The sequence below is a fragment of the Papio anubis genome, chromosome 5 (genome assembly GCF_008728515.1).
Source record: "Papio anubis isolate 15944 chromosome 5, Panubis1.0, whole genome shotgun sequence".
NCBI lineage: Eukaryota > Metazoa > Chordata > Mammalia > Primates > Cercopithecidae > Papio > Papio anubis.
This window is the reverse complement of record NC_044980.1, coordinates 142005539-142024457: the sequence shown is the minus strand read 5'-3', so window position 1 is coordinate 142024457 and position 18919 is coordinate 142005539. Positions and strand designations below refer to the sequence as shown.

At 48.2% G+C, this 18919-nt stretch overlaps 1 protein-coding gene across 11 annotated transcripts in view; it reads right to left on the bottom strand.

Moving 5' to 3' along the window:
• Nucleotides 1-18919, bottom strand: part of ABLIM3 (actin binding LIM protein family member 3) — a 118598-nt gene continuing 99679 nt past the window's right edge. For 8 of the 11 annotated variants that reach the window (XM_003900336.5, XM_009209357.4, XM_009209360.4 and 5 more), the window contains 10 exons: nucleotides 17268-17315; nucleotides 14800-14934; nucleotides 13302-13366; nucleotides 11873-12020; nucleotides 10210-10239; nucleotides 9549-9607; nucleotides 8635-8695; nucleotides 7844-7851; nucleotides 7215-7295; nucleotides 1-2155 (listed from right to left, as the gene is read on the bottom strand). In XM_003900336.5, the coding sequence (XP_003900385.1) occupies nucleotides 2042-2155; nucleotides 7215-7295; nucleotides 7844-7851; nucleotides 8635-8695; nucleotides 9549-9607; nucleotides 10210-10239; nucleotides 11873-12020; nucleotides 13302-13366; nucleotides 14800-14934; nucleotides 17268-17315 (749 nt within the window). In that variant the 3' untranslated portion in view covers nucleotides 1-2041. The remainder of the gene's footprint in view (nucleotides 2156-7214; nucleotides 7296-7843; nucleotides 7852-8634; nucleotides 8696-9548; nucleotides 9608-10209; nucleotides 10240-11872; nucleotides 12021-13301; nucleotides 13367-14799; nucleotides 14935-17267; nucleotides 17316-18919) is intronic. The other 3 variants (XM_009209358.4, XM_009209361.4, XM_031666537.1) reach the window with 1 other exon arrangement.

The following is an 18919-nucleotide window of genomic DNA, read 5'->3' as shown; positions in this document are numbered from 1 at the left end:
TTTAGGGTTGAAATGATGTGCTTTTATGGGAAACAAAAATATCCAACAACAATAACAAAAGCCCTTCAATCTCGCCAAGTTCTTAACCAGTGACAATGAGGCAGCTTCCATGATTGCTTCTGGCTGGGGACGATTCTAAAGGGTCAGGAAAGTGAAAAGACATTGGCCAAAAAGAGAAGTTGCAGGCAGGGCTGACATCCTACATGAGAACACAGCAGACTTCCCTGTGGCCCCTCACCCTATCACCCCTTCAACTTAGAATCTCCTCCCAATCTACAAAGATCCTTCCTGAATTTTCCTCAGATGCAATCTCTTTCAGAAAGCTTTCCTTGATCTGCTCTAACTGCATATGACTTTTCATTAACATCACGCACACTTTCTCATTCCTTCTCTGATCACTTTCTGCCTTACATCTGTTATGTTTGGGTACATGCCTTACGATACCCACTATTGGTAGGCATGTCCCTGAGACCAAGTCCCAGGTTGACTCACCCCTGTGCTCCCCTCCCCCTCCCCCATTCAGTGCTCAGTATTCAGCAGGTGCTCAACATCAGAGGTGCTCAGTGAGGGTTTGTTCAATTTAAGTCAGTTCTACATTTGCCATGTCACATCACCAGCCTCTTGAGAGTCATTATTGTCATTTTCACTTCTTCATCCTTCCTCCGTGATCTCAAAATGGTCTGACTCAAGGCATCTCCAAGAAGGAACAGCCCCCACCAAACATTGCCCACTCAAGGTGAAAGGTTTGGAGAGGAGAAGAGAGGTTAAGTTTTCTCCCCTGTTCAGGGAGGCGAGCAGGCAGGAAAGGAAGCCACCGGGGAAATCCGGGATGGCCATGAGTGATGTTGGCCAACACTTCATTTTGGAATCTCATAAGCAGCCACTCTTCCAAAAGTTTCCCTGTGAAACACGGCCAACTTTGCAGCAGGAGCCGATAACTGGTGGGGGTATGTTATGGTTGCCCTGCCAGCCCACAGACCAGAGGCATAGACCAAGAACCTTTCTTTGGGACATGGCCTATTTTCTCTCTGGAGGGCGGTGAGAGTTGTCTCTCTGGTTGTTCAGTTGGAGCTCTGGTGGGAACATTAGCCCTGCGGTGTGTTGAGTTGTCAGGCACATAGATTGTAATAAGGCTAAAGAATACAAGCTGCAATCATGGGCCTCTCCTTGAAAGGGGGAAGGGTCAGGAGGTGCTGGGAGCAGTGAGGGAGAGAGGAGGGTCCCAAGAAATCCTGCAGCTCTGATTCTAACAGGTGCCCTGCTCTGTCTCCCACTTCCGCTCCCTCTCCTTTCCTCTGGTTCTCCAAGTCCAGGTCAGGCAAAGGGGCCAGTTGGAAGTGGTGGAGGGAAGGGAAGGGCCTTTTCCTTTTCCTACCATGAATCCTAGATTTGGACAAGGGAGAGGTTACAATCCAGGGCAGAAGGAGGAGGGTTAGGGAGCTGAGGAGAGGCCTAGGCCCTGTCCACTTCTGTTGACTGGTGTAATAACTATATTTGAGACTCACACTTTTAACTGCATTGCCCCCAGAGAGCATGGAGCTCCTAATTGGGGGTGTTGAGAAAGTTCTTCGTGGGCGCTCAAAGGCGCTCATTGATTTGGGGAGATTGCTGCAGATCTTCCCATGGGAGGGCCCCTCTGGGGCCAATAAGGTGTGGAAACCCCATGGTCAGCATCAGCCCTAGAAATTTAAGAAAGGGGCCACGAAGCAGAGAGAAGAGAGACTTTTTCAGGCACCTTCTTTAGGAAAGAGAGTTGGACCTTGGGGCACTCAAGTTAGGACAGATGTTTCAGTATAAAAAGGATCCCCAATAAAAGGACAGAGTCCCCTCAAATCCCTTCCCAGATCCCACAGCACTTAGAAAAGAGAAAGTAAGGAGCATAAAAATATCTCGATGACGTGGGCTTGCCTGACAGTACAGAAAAGCAAGTCTCATGGCAGGCAGTGTGTCCCATTACACAAGAGAGGATTATACCGAGCTTCAGTAGAGAGATTTTACATATATCTTTATATAAATGCATATATATTTATAGAGCCTCTGCCTAGAACAGCCGGGCTTGCTTCTTCAGTTCATTCCTCTTCCAGAGGGCCAGCCGGTCAAACTCAGAGATGGTCATGCCAAAGACTTGGTAGAACTCTTCCTGGGACAGGTGGCGCTGAAGGAGGCAGGGCAGGGGGGGGGGGGGGGGACAGAGAAAGAGAGCAGCATGAGGATGCAAGATGTGGGGGCAGGTGGAGGCAGCAGTGGGTGCTGCGTGTTCCCTCCGGGCACCCTGTGCCTTGCATGGTGCCTGAGCCTGGGGCGTGTGTGATGAATATTTGTTGAATGAGTGAATATGGAATGAACACTTCCCCAGGGAGGACTCTGGAGCTGATTTGGCTGAAGAGGCCTCCTGTGCCTATGACTCAAGTGGGGCTTCCGCTTCCACTACACACCCCTTGGAGTCCCCTGTTGACTCCTTCCCTTTCTGCATGCCTGCTCCATGTATTTGCATACAGAAGTGTGTGTGGATTCACGCTATCTCACTCCCCTTTGAGAGAAAAAGGAGCCATGTCCAAGATTTTAGGGGATATTTCCTCTTACTGATGTTTTAACAAATGATCTGGAAGGCTGTTCATCAGGCCAGTCAATGAAAAACACTACTGCTCATAATTTTTGATGCACCAAAGTGTCCTTTTATCTTTCTCTGATATGAAAACAAGTATGCTTTATAATCAAACCCTTGTCTGCATTCTATAGTAGATTTTCTCCTCTTTCTGGCCTCCTTCCCTTCCTCCCTTCTAAGCAGCTTTAAAAGTGTGATACATTGTCAAAAGCTTTTAGAGTTAGAAACATACAGCACTTAAAATGTAAAATGTTAACAATTGGTGTATTTAGTGAACAGTAGATGGATGTTCATTTTACCATTCTTGAAACTTCCTTGGAGAGCTAAAATTTTTCAAAATGGAATTTAAAATTAAGTTTAAAAAGAGAAATATATGGCATATATACTGCCTGGAAACTTAATGGGTTCACTTAAGCTGGCTTGTTGGTAGCAATTACCTGAGCTAATTGGGTAATGAAGGAGATTCAGTGAAAATTATGTATGTGACCACACAATAATTTGTCAGTTCTTTGGCTTGTTGTCACTGTGAACTTTTTTTTTTTTTGAGACAGAGTTTTGCTTTGTTGCCCAGGCTGGAGTGCAGTGGCATATCAGCTCACTGCAACCCCAGCTCCCTGGTTCAAGCGATTCTTCTGCCTCAGCCTCCCAAGTAGCTGGGACTACAGGTGTGCGCCACCATGCTGGGCTAATTTTTTGGTATTTTAGTAGAGGTGGGGTTTCACCATATTGCCTAGGCTGGTCTTGAACTCCTGAGCTCAATCTGTCCTCCTCAGCCTCTCAAAGTGCTGGGATTACAGGTGTGAGCCATGGCGCATGGCTATGTGAACAAGCATTTTCACCATACCTTCAGAATTTCAAGCAAAGGTAATATTGACAATTTTTGGTCAATAATTTTTTAAGTAGTAGAGCTGGGACCAAAGTCCAGGCAAAATGCATTACATTCCCAATGCCCCTCTTGGTCAGCCCCATTAAAAAATTCATAAGTAAGTCTTTCTACTATGAAAAATGTCAAAACTACACAAAAGAGAGAAAACGGGACAAAGCCCATGTCCACTATCCAGATCCAGTAATTGTGAGGTTTTCCACATTTGCTTCATTTATCTATTTTATTTGCTGAAATATTTTAAAGCAAAGCCTAGACTTTGTGTCAGTTCATTCCTATGCACCTGAGAATGTATCTCAAAACACACTGGATATTTTCTCACATTGTGGTTACACAATGCCATGAGTAAACCCAAGAAAATTTAACGAGAATTCCTCAGAATTCCCTGATACCTGCCCATTACAAAGTTCCTGTCTTGAAAATGTCTTTTTACAGTTGGTTTGTCTGAATTAGGACCCAGGCAGTGCCCACACATTATATTTGCTTGTTAGATCCCTAAGACCCTGCCTCTTTCTTTGTACTATTGACTTGTCCATGTTTGTGCTACTCAAGTAAGTGATGAAAGACACCCTGGATAGGAGAGTCCCCCTCTCTGCTACTTCCATGGTAAAGACTGAGGGAAACTGTACTTTGGAATCATTTGTTGTTGTTGGAGGGTGATGGTCGGTATTGGTTCTCTAGTTGAGTTTCTCCACTATGTTCAAAAATCTTTGTTATGAGACTTGATATAAAGGAACGGTAGAGTCACCCTCAAGTAACGTGTTCAAAAGTCACCCTCAAGTAACGTGCTCACAAGTAGGACACATTGGAAGGAGACCAAGGCTTCTCTCCTCTAAGGGCCAGCTGGGGCCTCCTTTCTCCCTCCAGTTCTCAAGGCCCCTAATGCCACCACTGTCCATCTGACATTTGCCATAGAAAGGTGTTAAAGCAGGAAGGTTAAGAGAGCATCTCTTAGAGCCGGGGAGATATGGCCATGTGACCATGGACAAGTTACTTAACCCCTCCTGAACTTCAATTTCCTTTTGTGGAAAATGGGAGCTTCCTAGTGTCTGCATCATGAATACCATGAGGATGAATGAGCAGATATAGGTCTTGTGCTCAGCACTTGAGGGCACACAGAAAGCACTCAATCTGGTCACTTTCACTATCATGGTGATCTTTTCATGCACCTGTTACATCGTGTGAGCTGCTCCCAGTTTCCTTGGATTTCATCTTCTCCTCCTCATCTTTGTTGTGCTCACGTGACCCTAGACATACTCACCTTCTGCTATGTTCAAACACAACAAGCTCACTCCTGCATCAGGGTCTCAACACTGGCTGTTCTCTCTGCCCAGAAAGTTCTTCCTGCTTATAAAAGCATGCCCAACTCCTCAACTACTTCGAACCTTTGCTTACATGTCATGCATCCAATGAGACCAGCTCTGATGATGCTATTTAAAACTGCAACTTGCCTCTTCCTCTCCTAATCCCCTTCTCTTCTCTCTTTTAACTTTTTTCCTTAGCACTCATTACCTTCTAACACATGGTGTCATTTATTTTTTCTTTGTGTTGACAATATTGACACAAATAAAGGAGACACATCTTGTGTCTCCTCACACAAGAATGTAAGTTCCAAGAGGGCAGGGGTCTCTGCTTTGTTCATTGATATATTGCAAGCATCTTGAACAGTACCTGGATGCTTCTGTGGACATAGGAGGAGAGCTAGGTTTGCTCCCTGCCCTCAGGGGGCCCACAGTGTCAGGATTGTACATAAAACTAATGCTTGTGATGGTGGAAGAAGGGGAGGCAGCACAAGGCTCAAGTTAAGCTCCCTCAGTTCACACTCGGATTCTGTCATCACTAGGCGATCAGCTTTGACCAAATGACAGCCTTGCTGAATCTTTATTTTCTCCTCTGTAAGGTGAGGATGATTCAGTAAATATTTGTTGGATGAATGAATATCTATTCTCTGAGCTCCCTGAGGACAGGATCACAGTCTTCCTTCTTCAGTCCCCTCCTGGAATTAGTGCAGGAGGCTGGGGCAGTGTCTTTAGCCCATGGGCTTCAGCTCGGGCTATGCTTTAGACATCCTTGGGTGCTTTTAAATAGTTCTGAGGCCTGAGCACGTTCCCCAAATTGTGATTGAATCGGTCTACCGTGGGGCCCCTGTATGGTATTTTAAAAAAGTCTCTGGGTGATTCTGATGTCCTGAAGAATGTTTCCATCCCTAAAAACTGGCTTCACTGCACTGCCCTGGGAGCTGTCCCCTTCAGCACTGGTGGACGCTCTCATTTGGAGACAGTGAAAGGCGGAGGCCCTTGTTAAAATGTGAGGAGAATCACCCACTTCTAGCAACCCAGCATGCTAGAGTTGGAAGAACTCGCAGAGCTTCCTGGCTAATGTACATTCCCCTCCTGCCCCAACCCTCCACCCTGGGCCAATTCCATGCCAACAAGTCAAGGGCGGCTCATATGCTCTTCCCGAGGAGTGCTGAGCCTCCTGTTTCAGAAGCCTGCACTCAATTCCATAAACATTTTCTAACACCTCTCCCAGCCCAGGCCCTGTAGTAAAGGACAGACAATGTTTGTCCCTAAGAAATTCAGGGTCAGGCAGAGGAAATGGACACATCCATGATCTGATACACAAGAGAGTGAGAGGTGCTTGATGCACTTTGGATAGAAGGCTGGAGGAGGTCAAAGGACAAGGGGAGTGACCCCTCCTGTAGGAGGGTTGGAGGAAGCTTTGGGGCACAGGGATTACTAGTGCGGGGCCCTGAGGAGCAAGGAGGCTGGTGAGATGGGAAGGGCATTGATATGGCTTGGCCGTGTCCCCACCCAAATCTCACCTTGAATTGTAATAATCCCCACATGTCAAGGATGGGGCCAGGTGGAGATAATTGAATCTTGGGGGCAGTTTTCCATATACTGTTCTCCTGGTAGTGAATAAGTCTCATGAGATCTGATGGTTTTATAATGGGGAGTTCCCCTGCACAATCTCTCTTGCCTGCTGCCATGTAAGACGTGACTTTTTCTGCAAACCTGTGTTGACTGCCTCAGGCCTTAGTGGTCTTCCCTGGACAACAGTAATCTAATGTTCATTGGGCACTTCATACTCAGTATGTTGCCAGACTCTATGCTAAGGGCTTTATGGGTATTGACTCACTCACTTCTCTTGGCAGCGTGAGGGAAGCACACCAATCACTCTTACTTTACAGAGGAGAAAACCAAGTTGCAGCGAGGTTGTCACTTGGTTAAAGCTGCCCGCCTAGTGATGGCAGAATCAGAGTTTGAACCTAGGGAGTTTGATTCAAGACTTACTTATGCATTTTTTTCCTTCTACATAGTGCTGCCTCCCTCTGTCTGCCATCACAAGCACAAGTTTTATGCACAATCCTGAGACTGCAGGCCCCTTGGGGGCAGGGAGCAAATCTAGCTCTTCAGCAGTTCTGCAGAAGCATTGGCCCTAGTGGAGGACTTACTGTCTCTGTGCACCACTGACACTAACTGAATTGAAGAGGAGGCAGCAAAGAACAGCATGGGGCAGCTTTGGGGGAACAGCATGGGGCAGTTTTGGGGAACAGCATGGGGAAGTTTTGGGCTGAGGAAATTGGTTCAAGTCCCTGCTTTTTCAAAAAGCTGTGTGATCTTAAAGCCACTCTTCCACCCAGCCCTCTTGAGCTGGATTAGACCAAGCAACTTCCAAAATTTCTTTGAACCCAAGAGCTCCTGCTCAGTTTTTTAGACTTACCTCTAAACGGGTCCTGTCTACATCCTTGGGCAGACGGTTTCTTCCTCTTGTAGTCACCAGCAGCAGTTCATAAGGGTAGATCTAAGGAGAAAGGGAGGTGGTCTCCAGCTTGGGTGAGGGTGGTAGGCTTGTTCCTTTCAGGTATATTTTGTGTCTGGGCTCTCTGTTCTATCCAGAAAGGGCCAGAAATTAAGTCTGGAGGAAGGGCTGGATCTGCCCTTATTGGGGTTTCCCAGCAGCCTTAAAATACCTTCTCTCAAAAGGCAAGGCCCCAGAGAGTCTCCTAATACTGCTAGGAATAAGCTTGGAGGTATTTGCCATGTGCCCATGGTATAATATGGGCACATGACCTACCGAATGTAAGTGTCTAATATTTGGCGACTGGCAAGTCACCAGAGTGTCTCTAAAGCCCAGGGAGAGTATCTGATTTCAGTAGGCAAGAGACCTAGGGCAGGATTCAGGAAAAGTGGGCCAAGGAGGGACAGGAAATGTTGGTCTTGAAAGGACCCCTGGGGTTATTTATCTCTGTTCCCTTCCCTACATAGACAGTGCTGTCATCCTCCTGGTGATCCCCAGTGTAGCAGCTCCAAGAATCCTGGAGACTCCCAGGGTCTATGCACATCCTTTACCTTGTACTCTGCAGAGAGAAAAAGAGACACACACACAGAATGGAGCCCATCAGTCTTCGCTTTGCTTCACTACACGGGCCTCTGTCTTACTCTCTCAGGGGGTCTGGCCTCTATTGTCTTTTTCTCTTGACCACCAGAGACCTTGTCCTTGCTGAATTCACACTGAAGGACAATCAAGAATGGTATGAGCACAGTGGAAGGCTGAAGATAGGGGTTGGGCTGATCTTGAGATAGTTCTAAGGAAAAAATGGCCTTAGAGATATTTAGAATAGAAATTAGAAGAATCTGAGATCTGAAACACATGGACAAGATCCTCTGTCTTCTGTGGGGAATCCTTCGAGGTTCTAATGTGGGCCCCTGCTGCCTGAGTTTGTTCATAGGAGCTGGTCAAGGTTGGTGTGAAAGCGTCACTGGCAGAGAGCAGAAAGCTCATGGAATTCTTACTGGGAACAGTGTGTATTTGGCTGTGAGTGCTTCCTCCACCGGGACTGGCAGGCCACCCTTGCTCCACCATCCAGGGAGAGGAGAGCAGCACTCTGTGATGGTTCTGGGAACCCAGATGGAACAGGTGGCCTGGAGATCACCCAAGGCCAGGACTTGAGAGGATGAGGGAAGAGCAGGGGTAAAGGGAGAGGGTGGGAAGTGAAAGAGAGTTAGAACTCAGGGGAGTAAGGACACAGCCCAGCATGGAGACAGAATCTGTAGCCATCATTTGCCAAGGGTCCAGCAGCGGTTTTGAGTGGTACATCAGGAGCCCTCTCCTTGCAGACCCCCTGCAGGCCTGCACTCACCTCGCATGCCCCAGTTGACTGCGTTCATGCTGTCGTAGTGGAAGAGGTCTGCGCTGGGCGTCTGCAGAAGAGACAGAACCAGGGCTGGCCTGAGATAAGCTCACTTCTGCCTCCCTGAAGCACTCACCCACCTCCAGAAAATGAACCAGCGCTTGTGGGACATAGGGCCTTCTCAGCAGCCTCTGTCTCAAGTTAGGGAAAGTTAACTCGTTGCTCCATCCTTGTGCTTTGTCCTGGCACATGCTGGGCACTCAATGTATATCCATTTATTTGGTGAATTTCACTTCATGCTTTCTTTCATTGCTCAAATACCCCTTTTTCTAGGAGATTTGCCCTGACAACCTGGTTGGAAGTTGCAAGTCACTCCTTCTATGAACTCTCAATCCTTATCCTGCTCATCATTTTTCTTTTTCCATAGCAGCACGCTCAGGGAGCTCAGAAAACGTACAGGACATGTTAGAGGCCAGTGGAGCACAGCAGTTGGGGGTGGGCTGTGGGATCAGCTGGCCTGGGCTTGAATCCTGGCTCCACCACTTCTTGTTGAAGAGTGTGGGCAAGTCACCTCACCTCTCTGTGCCTTTCTGCATGCACAAAGTAGGGTAAATGATAGTAACCACCTCCTTGGGTTGTGAAGGACAAAACAAATTAGTGCTTGCAAAGTGTTTAGCTGAGTCCCCGGCACAGAGTTATTGCCCAATAAATACTAGTTGTTCCCAAGCCCCCCACGATGGGGGCCCCTTTTCATGAAGGGGTCGCCAGGGAGGGGAGCACGTCATTGCCCTACGGTTATTTCAGTTAACCCACCACTAGCCCCAGGACCTTTGCCCAGATTTCACCTTACAACAAGCTGATGTTGGATCTAATAGCATTTTGGGGACAACATCCCCCCCGCATCTCCCAGCACAGCTTCTTACCCTGTGCAGCCCATTTCTTCGGTAGGCAGGCAGGGAGGCAGATTTGGAGATGAGAGGATCTGAAAAGAAGGATCTAGAGCAATTACCAGGAATCTCAAGCCATGAGTCCCTCTCCCTGAGGTCATCTGGCCACCAATGGCCAATATTGCTCCCAACCTAGCAGGAAGGGGTGGAGGCCAGAGGCCACCAACTCTTCCTGATGCTCTCCAGATTTGCAACTTGACTGTCTCTGGGGGCATTTCACTCTAGCAGAATTCTAGGTACCTGCCCAAGGCACCCACTCATACACTCTTCTGTCCCTGATCTGCACATCTCTATCTTCCTGTGATAGACCCCTGTGTCCTGGCCACAGGCTGGCTCTGGACAAAGGCCCTGGAATTGAAGTCAAGCTCAGAACCCAGGTAGGAAGGCTCCCAGGTGGTAGAAGAGGTATGTGCACTTTTTTCTCTCTGGGACCATCATTTGGGGATGGCAATCCTAGTTCCAGAACCCCAAATGCAGACCCACAATCTGAAAAATACAATGGGGTAGACTATTTGAGGTCAGGAGTGTGCCAGGACATCCACACTGTATGGTCATTAGAGCTATGGAGAACTGCAGCTGACACAGCTCTGTCCCTCATGGGACATGATGGGCTGAAGGTAGGGCAGGCAGAACTTACCACTGTCAGCCAGGTAGTGCGACCGAGGGGCTGCAGGAGAGAAAAGCTGAAGGTCATTGCTCATGAGGACAGACAAACATGGTGGAGACAATTCACGGGGACAAAGAGATGTGGCTTCCATACCCGGTCCCCCTGGCTGGCTGGGAAAAGGGGCCTCTTTCAGCCCCTCCTTCCCCATTGGTCAGTTTTTAATTGTTGCACTTGCACCCTATCTCCCTCCCCTGTCCAGCTCCTAGCCTGGCACCTGGCACAGGGCAGGTGCTCTGTGATATTTGTTGTGCAGATGTGCTTGAACAGAGTCGAACTGCAAACAGCACTGGTACACTGCACAGACCCCAGAGCCAGGGGTTGAACACAGCGGCCCTCAGTGGTCAGGCAGGAAAACAAGCTCAGCAGTTCATTCTGGCTCTGCCTTTAGTAGATATCTAACTTCAGACAATCTAATTAATCACGCTTCGGTTTTCTCATCTGCAAAATGGGGAGTGATAGTCTCCTTTGTAGGATTACTGTGAAGAATATGTGACACAATACAGTGAGATACTTAGCATAGTGCCTGACGCATCTATAACACTCCATAAAACTGATTGTGTCATTATTGCCACCAACATCAACATCTTCAATCTCACTGAGAGTCAAGGTGTAGTATGGGGAAGAGGGAAGAGCTTGTGGCCTTCGGGCCACTCCAACTTGGGTCTGATCCTGGCTCAGTCACTTGCTGGCTTTCTCACTTGGAGCAAGTGGCTTAACCTGAGTTCTCTCATCTAAAAAGCGGGTGAAAATAATCCCTCTACATTGCAGCTCTACAGGAGTGTAACATACCTACAAATGCCTGGCACAAGAAGTATAACAAATGATGCATTTTATTATCCATAAATTATTGATCTGAGATGAGATTTCCTGGCAGGACTGCATCTCACAGGAGTAAGAAAAGGAGGAGGCAGACAGAGAGAGAGAGAGTGTGTGTGTGTGTTTGTGTGTGTGTGTGTCCAGGAATAGGGAGGAGCTTGCAATAAGATTTTCGAGAAGTGTTTGAATAAAGCCCCTGCTTATATAACTTCAAGTCATGGTAGACTCATTACCTCAGGAGGCCATCCCTTGCATCTTTGAGCCATTCTGATGATTATAAGACATTTTTCTTTACACTGAATCTGACTGGAAGTCAGAGCTTCAGATGCCCCAAAGCAATGGGAGTGACTGCTCCAGGCAGAGCACGCTCTTATGTGGTGTCCCATACAGCCCCTTTCCAAATCGTATTCTAGACCTCGATGAAGCTTCCAGAGGGGGCATTACAGGGTTTGGGGCTAACCTTTGTGGCCAGCCTCTTCTGATTCTTTTGTTAGCCCAGGGGATTGAGACTGGGCTGGCTACATTCCAATAGAACCTAATTTATAAAAACAGGCAAGGAAGCTGATTAAGTAAGCTCCATTACTGATAAATTGAGTGATCTTGGGCAAGTTACCAAAGGCTTCTGTGCCCTCACTCCCCATCTGTATATGTAGGGTGATAAGGGCATCCCACCCACCACAGGGCTGCTGTGAGGAAGAAGAGAGAAGATGCATGGGCTGTGCCTCAAGGGAGCCTGACTCAGAGAGAACAGCTGCCACTGCCAGCTAGTCACGGAGGAAGGTGTCCCCCCTCGTTGGGCTTCCAGAGCAGTGCTTACAGCCATTGAGGGACATCTCATAGCCAGCTGTGTGCAGGGCTTCCCGGCTGCTGGTGGAGCTCCGGGGAGGGGTCCAGGGGTCTGCATAGGAGCTCGACCGGGCCTTCATCTCTTCCTTCAGAATCAGCCGGCCGATTCCACTTTGGAGCTGAGGGTGGGGGAAGAGCAAGATGAAGTTAGAAGGAAAGCAAAGGTCACTGAGATGGAACGGGCTTGGGCAAGGCTGAGGATCGCATTCTCTATAGCAGCCTGCTCTCACGTTTGCCTTCCCAGCGTCCCTCCCACCTTGTGGCACCCATATTTCCTGTTGCAACCTCATCTGGTCTTCCACAAGTTGTCCTGTGGTCTGGGTGGGGGTCTGGTGGTGGGCACAAAAAAGCAAGCCTGGCCAGTGACAGGATCCCATTGTCCTGGCACAGTGATTGATTCAACAATGGTCAGATAGCCACCTTTTTCTTTTTAACTGAGGTGAAAATTACGTAACTTCTAATTAACCATTTTAAAGGAAATGATTCAGTGGCATTTAGTGAATTCACAATGTTGTGCAACTACCACCTCTATCTCGTTTCCAAATACCATTATTTCCCCCAAAGGAGATCCCATACCCATGAAGCACTCACTCCCCATTCCCCTCTCCCCCAGGGGCCTGGGAACCACCGATCTATGTTCTGTCTCTATGAATTTGCCTAGTCTGCATATTTCATGGAAATGGAATCACATAATATGTGACCTTGTATCTGCCTTCTTTTATTAAGCATAATGTTTTCAAGGTTCATCTGTATTGTGGCATGTATCACTACTTCATTTCTTTTCATGGCTGAATAATATTCCATTGTATGGATATACCATATTTTGTCTATTCATGAGCTGATGGACATTTGGATTGTTTCCGTATATTAACTGTTGTGAATAGTGCTGCCACGAATATGGGTGTGTGTGTGTGTGTGTATATATATATATATTTGTTTAAGTCCTGTTTTTAATTCTTCTGGGTATATATCTAGGAGTGGAATTGCTGGATCATATGGTAATTTTACGTTTAATTTTTGAGGAACCACCAAATTGTTTTCCACAGTGGCTGGAACAAGGGTTTCACCAGCAACGAACAAGGGTTGCAAGCACCTGCTTACCATTATGTGAACACAGCTTGCCGGACTATGAAGCCAATCTAGAGGCAAGCTCCACAAGTGAAAAGACAAATTTTCTATGGCATTTTTTTGAGCAGTTGGATCTAGTCATAGTTTAAGCTAATGCTATCATTTGATTTTTCAGTTATGCAAAGCTATGCTTTTCTTTTTTCTATTATAAGTGGGCTTGAATTTGTTTTTTGTCACTTGCAAATGAAAAGATCCTTAGCGATATACCCAAATGAAAAGATCCTCAGTGATATATGCTCTAAGCATCTTACTCAGTGGTGTGGCCTGCTCACCTTGTGCATGCTGCGGTCAAAATCATCCTCCTCTCCTCCAGATGAGAACCTTCTGGCTCGGGGCACTGTCAAAAGACAGCTAAGATCAGCATGTGTACCCCACTTGGCCTGGCTTAAGGCATTTTTTTTTTAAAAAGAAAAGCCACTTTTCTTTCTTTTTAATCTTATTTTTCATTGGAAACAGTCTCATTTAAGCTAAGCCCCACATCAGCTGAAAGTGATCTCTGCTACCTTTGTGGTCTGTGAACACTCATCTCCCATAGGGACGGATCACTGCCCACTTGGTTATAGTTGTATTTGTATCTTACCTTCTTTTCTAGATGAAGACTTCTTTGAGAGTAGCAAAAGAGTCATCCTTTTATTAAATGTTTAAATTTTCGAGACAGGGGCTCACTCTGTCACCCAGGCTAGGATGCAGTGGTGTGATCATGGCTCGTTGTAGCCTCAAGCCCCTGGGCTCAAGGACTCCTCCTGCCTCAGCCTCCCATGTAGCTGGGACCACAGGCATACACCATCACGCCCAGAGAATTAAAAAAATTTTTTTTGTAGAGACGAAGTGCCATGTTGTCCAGGCTGGTCTCAATTTCCTGGGCTCAAGTGATCTTCCCATCTTGGCCTCCCAAAGTGCTGGGATTATGGGCGCGAGCCACGGTGTCCAGCCCCAAAGAGTTATCTCTGAGCTTCCATGAAGCTTTGCTCAGAATGCACATTCAATTAGTAAAGATATTGAATCAGAGTGGATCTTGATGAAAAATTTCCCCCCATACTTGAGAGGAACAGCTTGGATTGTATGATTGGGTGAGGTGGTATCTGAGGACCACTGAGACCCCCTTACCAGAAGCCTTCCACCTCCCCACCTCCTCTCTTTCTCCATCCTCCAAGCCATTTTTTACCCTCAGCCAAAGTGGTCTCTCAAAAGCACAAATGTGATCATGCCACTCACTGTTTAGGATAACAATCAAAATGTTTACCTCAACCCTCAAAACCCCGGGGGAACTCCTCCCTCATCTCTACTGCTTCTCTTCCTTTGTGAGTTCAAGGTTAAGTGGACAGCCTTTTCTTTCCTCCAATGGAATCCTTCCTCACATCTTGGGTATTTGCAGAGGTATTTCTATGCTCTCTGCTGTGTTACATCCTTGCCACCCTCCTGATGGCAGCTGAGTGACTGCATCCGAGAAGCTTTTGTCATCTTCAGGCTGGACAGCAGGCTCCTGCCATCAGCTCTCCTACCTTCTGTGCATCATGTCCCTCTCATGGCTGGGGCCTATGTCTTCTCCACAAGGGCAGGGACCTGGTCTGTTTTCTCCGCAGTGTATTGCTAGGGTCCATGGCCAGTGTTTAGTATATATTTGTTGAATGAATAAACACCCTCAGTTATAAACTCTCTAAGCACTCTTATTCAGAATGATTGTATAAAGGAGTCGGCAACTGTTCTGAACACCTGTGTCCTTGGCACAAGTGATAGGGCCCTGGCCCTAAGCTCCTATGGGGGTGCTACCTTTGGGGGACCCGTGGTAGGTCCAGTACTCAGACTCCGAAGCATAGTAGGGGTCTGGTGAGTAGGCGGGACTGTACTTGGAGGTCTGGCTGATGTCTTCACTTGTTTTGCTCTTGGTTGCTGTAGACAAATCACCTGCAAAGGACCCAAGGAGAGCACTTCAGGAAGGCAGAGTGACCGGGCTGGGACTGTGTACCCTTTTCCTATCTCTACCAGGCTCCAGCCCAGGGGAGTGAGGCCACTTCAGGGTCAGGGCTCTCTGTTAGGACTGGGCCATGGAGCATCAGAGCTGGAAAACACTGGGGCCAAACCCTCATTCTGCATTTAGTAATCGGAGCACCAGAGAGGGGAAGGGGCTTGCTTGAGACCACATAGCATGTGAGCACCAGAACTGGACCAGACTCCAGCCCAGAGCTCTTTCCAGCACATTCCATGGATTTCCAGGTCTGTTCCAGAATGAACTCTAAGGGTATGGCTCCTCAAATAAGACTCGACAGGTCCCAGGTGAGCCCCAACCCTTACCTTCCTAGCCCTTTAGAAGCCTGCCTTGTTATAAATTCGAACGCCATGATTCCTCACAACCTGAGATGGCCTATTCTGCTCAGGAACTACGTGGCCTGAAGGAAGGAGTGCTAGACAGGGAGTCAGCAAAGCTGGATTCTGGTCCCAGCTCTGCCACTTTACTCAGCTGTAACACTGGGCAGGCCCTACCATCTCTGCCTTGGTTTCCTCATCTGTAAGTGTCAGAATTGGTCTGCTGGCTCAGGTGCCATCCAGCTTCAAGCTTCCACCTGAAGTAAGCCCAGGACAGGGGTGACCAAAAAGACCCACTGTAGTCACAACTACTTAGAGAGCAGTGACTTCTAGTGGCCCAAACGTGGGTGACAGGCTGGTAGGGCAGAGAGAGGGGCTGGGGAAGTGTGTGTGGCTGCATGACCATTTCTCATGGTCAACTACAGGAAGCTTTAGGGACAAGCTCTGTGCTCTGCGGAGCCAGAGTGGCAGAGGGTGGTGGATCAGCTTCAGCTAGCCCCAGGTTATGCAGCCCCCACAACTACATTTGCTTCCAAAGCTTTCAGATTCTCTCTTTGACTTGGGTCCCGGGCAGCCACTCCTGGCTGATTATATTTAGCTTTTTCCTCTGCCCTCTTTTCCAAGCAACTCACCTCCACCCCAGACTCCTCTTGAGTCTGCTTTAGTGCCACCCCTCAGAGCCCGCCTGGAAAATCCCATGAAGTCCTGAGAAGCTGGCGACCTGGGGGCCTTTTCTAGGCAAAAAGCCAAACCACCTTTGTCAGGTTGGTTTCTTTCTGTGGGTACTCAGGGGACATGGCACGTCCTTCACAGGCTGGTACAGATGTGCACATGCTCACAGACTCACCTCGGACGCTCTGCTTAGCCCCCTCTGGAACCAAGGATGTCTGTCTAAACTGTAGAATGTTAGGCACCCAGAGCCACTATTTAAACTTGTACTGTCCACTCCACCGGCTAATTAGTTCAGAACCTGGTGCAGGACTGCTTCATTCATCTCCAAGCTCCACCGATTCTGGGCCTTGCTTTGTTATCCAGCTAGACCCTTAAGCAAGTGCAGGTGCATAGGGTGGCAGCTGCTCCTCTGCAGCTTCAATGGAAGGGATGTGCTCATTCAATCGAGGCTTAGTAAGTACTTTTTGCAAAAATGAACAGGTGGTGTCAGTGATTAATGACTTGGTGGTTCTCATACTAAGTGCAGGTAGGAATCATGGACAAAGCCAGTTATAGTGCAGATTCCTAGTTCACACCCTCAATATTTATAATTAAGGGAGTCTGGGACAAGGAACGGGCCAGGCAATCTGCCTTTTAAGTGTCTGTCAGATGCAGATGGTCCATAGATCCTTCTTTAAGAAACACTAAATCAAGGAATGAATGAAAGAAGGAAGTGACCCTCTGCTTCTTACGCATCTACGTCTCCTCTGCAAGTCTCCATCCACTCTCAGGAGACTGGGACTGAGAACAACTTAGAGCGGGGGTTCCCAAGCTGGGCTGAGCATCAGAATCGCTTGGAGAAACTGTGACAAATACAAAATTCCAATTCAGTAAGCCTGGGGTGGGGCCCAGGAATCTGTATGCATCCCATGTTATTCTAATGAACACTTTGAGTATGAATGCCTTGGAGTGTGTCTCTCCCAGGGGTATGTGCATTTTACAAAGGTTTTACCAATTATGGAACTTAGGATGCCAGACAGCAGGTAAGGAGGAGATTGCAAAGGTGGTGGGAAAGAACTGAGGGGACATGAGGACTTTGTTCTTTTGAAATGACACCAAACTCCTCCCTAATGTCACCCTGGGTGACAGGGCAGTCAACAAGAAGGACCAAGATGCAGCTTTGGGTTTTGTGGCTCCTGGTGGCCTGTGCAGGGCCATCTGCATAGATGGTTAACCTCCCCCTTCTCCTTGTGTGGCCAAGTCCTATCTGCCTCTGACCATACCATGCCGTTTGTAGATCGGGGGTTTCCGGTAGATGTTACTGTCTCCAGCTGCCAGACAGACCAGGAAGGGACAGTGGGGAGGGGAGAGAGAGAGAGACAGGAGAAAAGGAGACAGTACTTGGTCAGTTGATCTCAGAAGGGGCAACAACTTTTTCCAAGGGGCCACCATCTTTTTCCCCTGGTGACTTCCTCTTCCAAAGTTGAGCTTCCAACCTCATCCCCATAGGTTCCAAGTAAGGTGCGGGAAGAGGAATGGATGGATCCAAGTGGTGCTGAGGAGGGGACCTGGGGCTTGAAGGGTAAGCATGCAGGCACAGGGGTATGTGTGCTCAGCAGAGCCCCATGCAAGAAGGTGTCCACTGCCTCCACTAGTGGCCACACCTCATTCCATGTGAAAATCCCCAGGATGCCGCAGCCGAATTTCAGCTTACCTCCCTCCCCCTCCCTGGAAGACAGACAGGATGGGACCCCTCTAGGGCAGCCGAGGAAGGTGTAGATGAAACAGCAGCATGAGCTCTTGAGGGGAATGTGAGTGGGGAGTGAAAAACTGAGCTTGGTGTCAGGAGACTGAGGTCCAGGCCTGGCTCTGCTGTGACTCAGAGGGAGACCTTGTCCAAACCACACCCACTCGGTCATGTAGCCCCTGTCTTCCTCTCAATTCCTCTCATGACCTGCGGTCACATGACATGATAGTGCTGTTCCCTCTGCCTGGGATGTCTTTCCTGGGCTGCTTCACAGGCTGGCTCCTCATCTTTTTTTTTTTTTTTTTTTTTGAGACAGAGTCTTGCTCTGTCACACAGGCTGGAGTGCAGTGCCACGATCTTGGCTCACTGCAACCTCCACCTCCCAGGGTCAAGCAATTCTCCTGCCTCAGCCTCCTGAGTAGCTGGGATTGCAGGTACGTGCCACCACGCCCAGGTAATTTTTGTATTTTTAGTAGAGATGGCGTTTCACCATGTTGGACAGGTTGGTCTCGAACTCTTGACCTCATGACCCACACGCCTAGGCCTCCCAAAGTGCTGGGATTACAGGCGTGAGCCACCAGGCCGGGCCCCTTCTCATCTTTCAGCTTTAATATTACCTCCTCCAAGAAGCTCTTCCTGACTGCCCCATCTAGCCTGGCCTCTCTCAGCCCCATCATATCTCAGGATCGCCTGTTTTATTTATGTTTATGGCACCTATCGCTACCTGAAATTATCCTCTATATATTTGTTTACTCATTTTTTATCTCTCTTCCTACATTAGTACATAAAATACCAAATACCATGAAGGCAGGATCTGGGCTGGGTGGAGCACAGTTGCGACCTCTAGGCCCAGAACAGTGCTTGGCTGTACAGAAGGAATAACAGCGGCTTGGGAAGCCAAGTAACTGGCCCACAGTCATGAGCTTATAAGCAGCTGCATCGGATTCCATCCCAAGAGCTTTGAAGCCAAAGCATGTGGCCTTCACCACTGTGTGCTCCTGCTGCGGCCCTCACAGCCCTCAGGCATTCGCGGTATCTCACTCGAGCTCCCTGCTTCTTTTCTTCCCTGGACTGCTTCTTTGACGTCCTAATGGAGGTTGGTTTTGTCAAGTGGATAATCTGAAGCCCGTGGGTGTGTTGGGGTTGGAGGACAGGGTTGGTGCAGGTGCTTGGTTAGGGGGGTCCCTC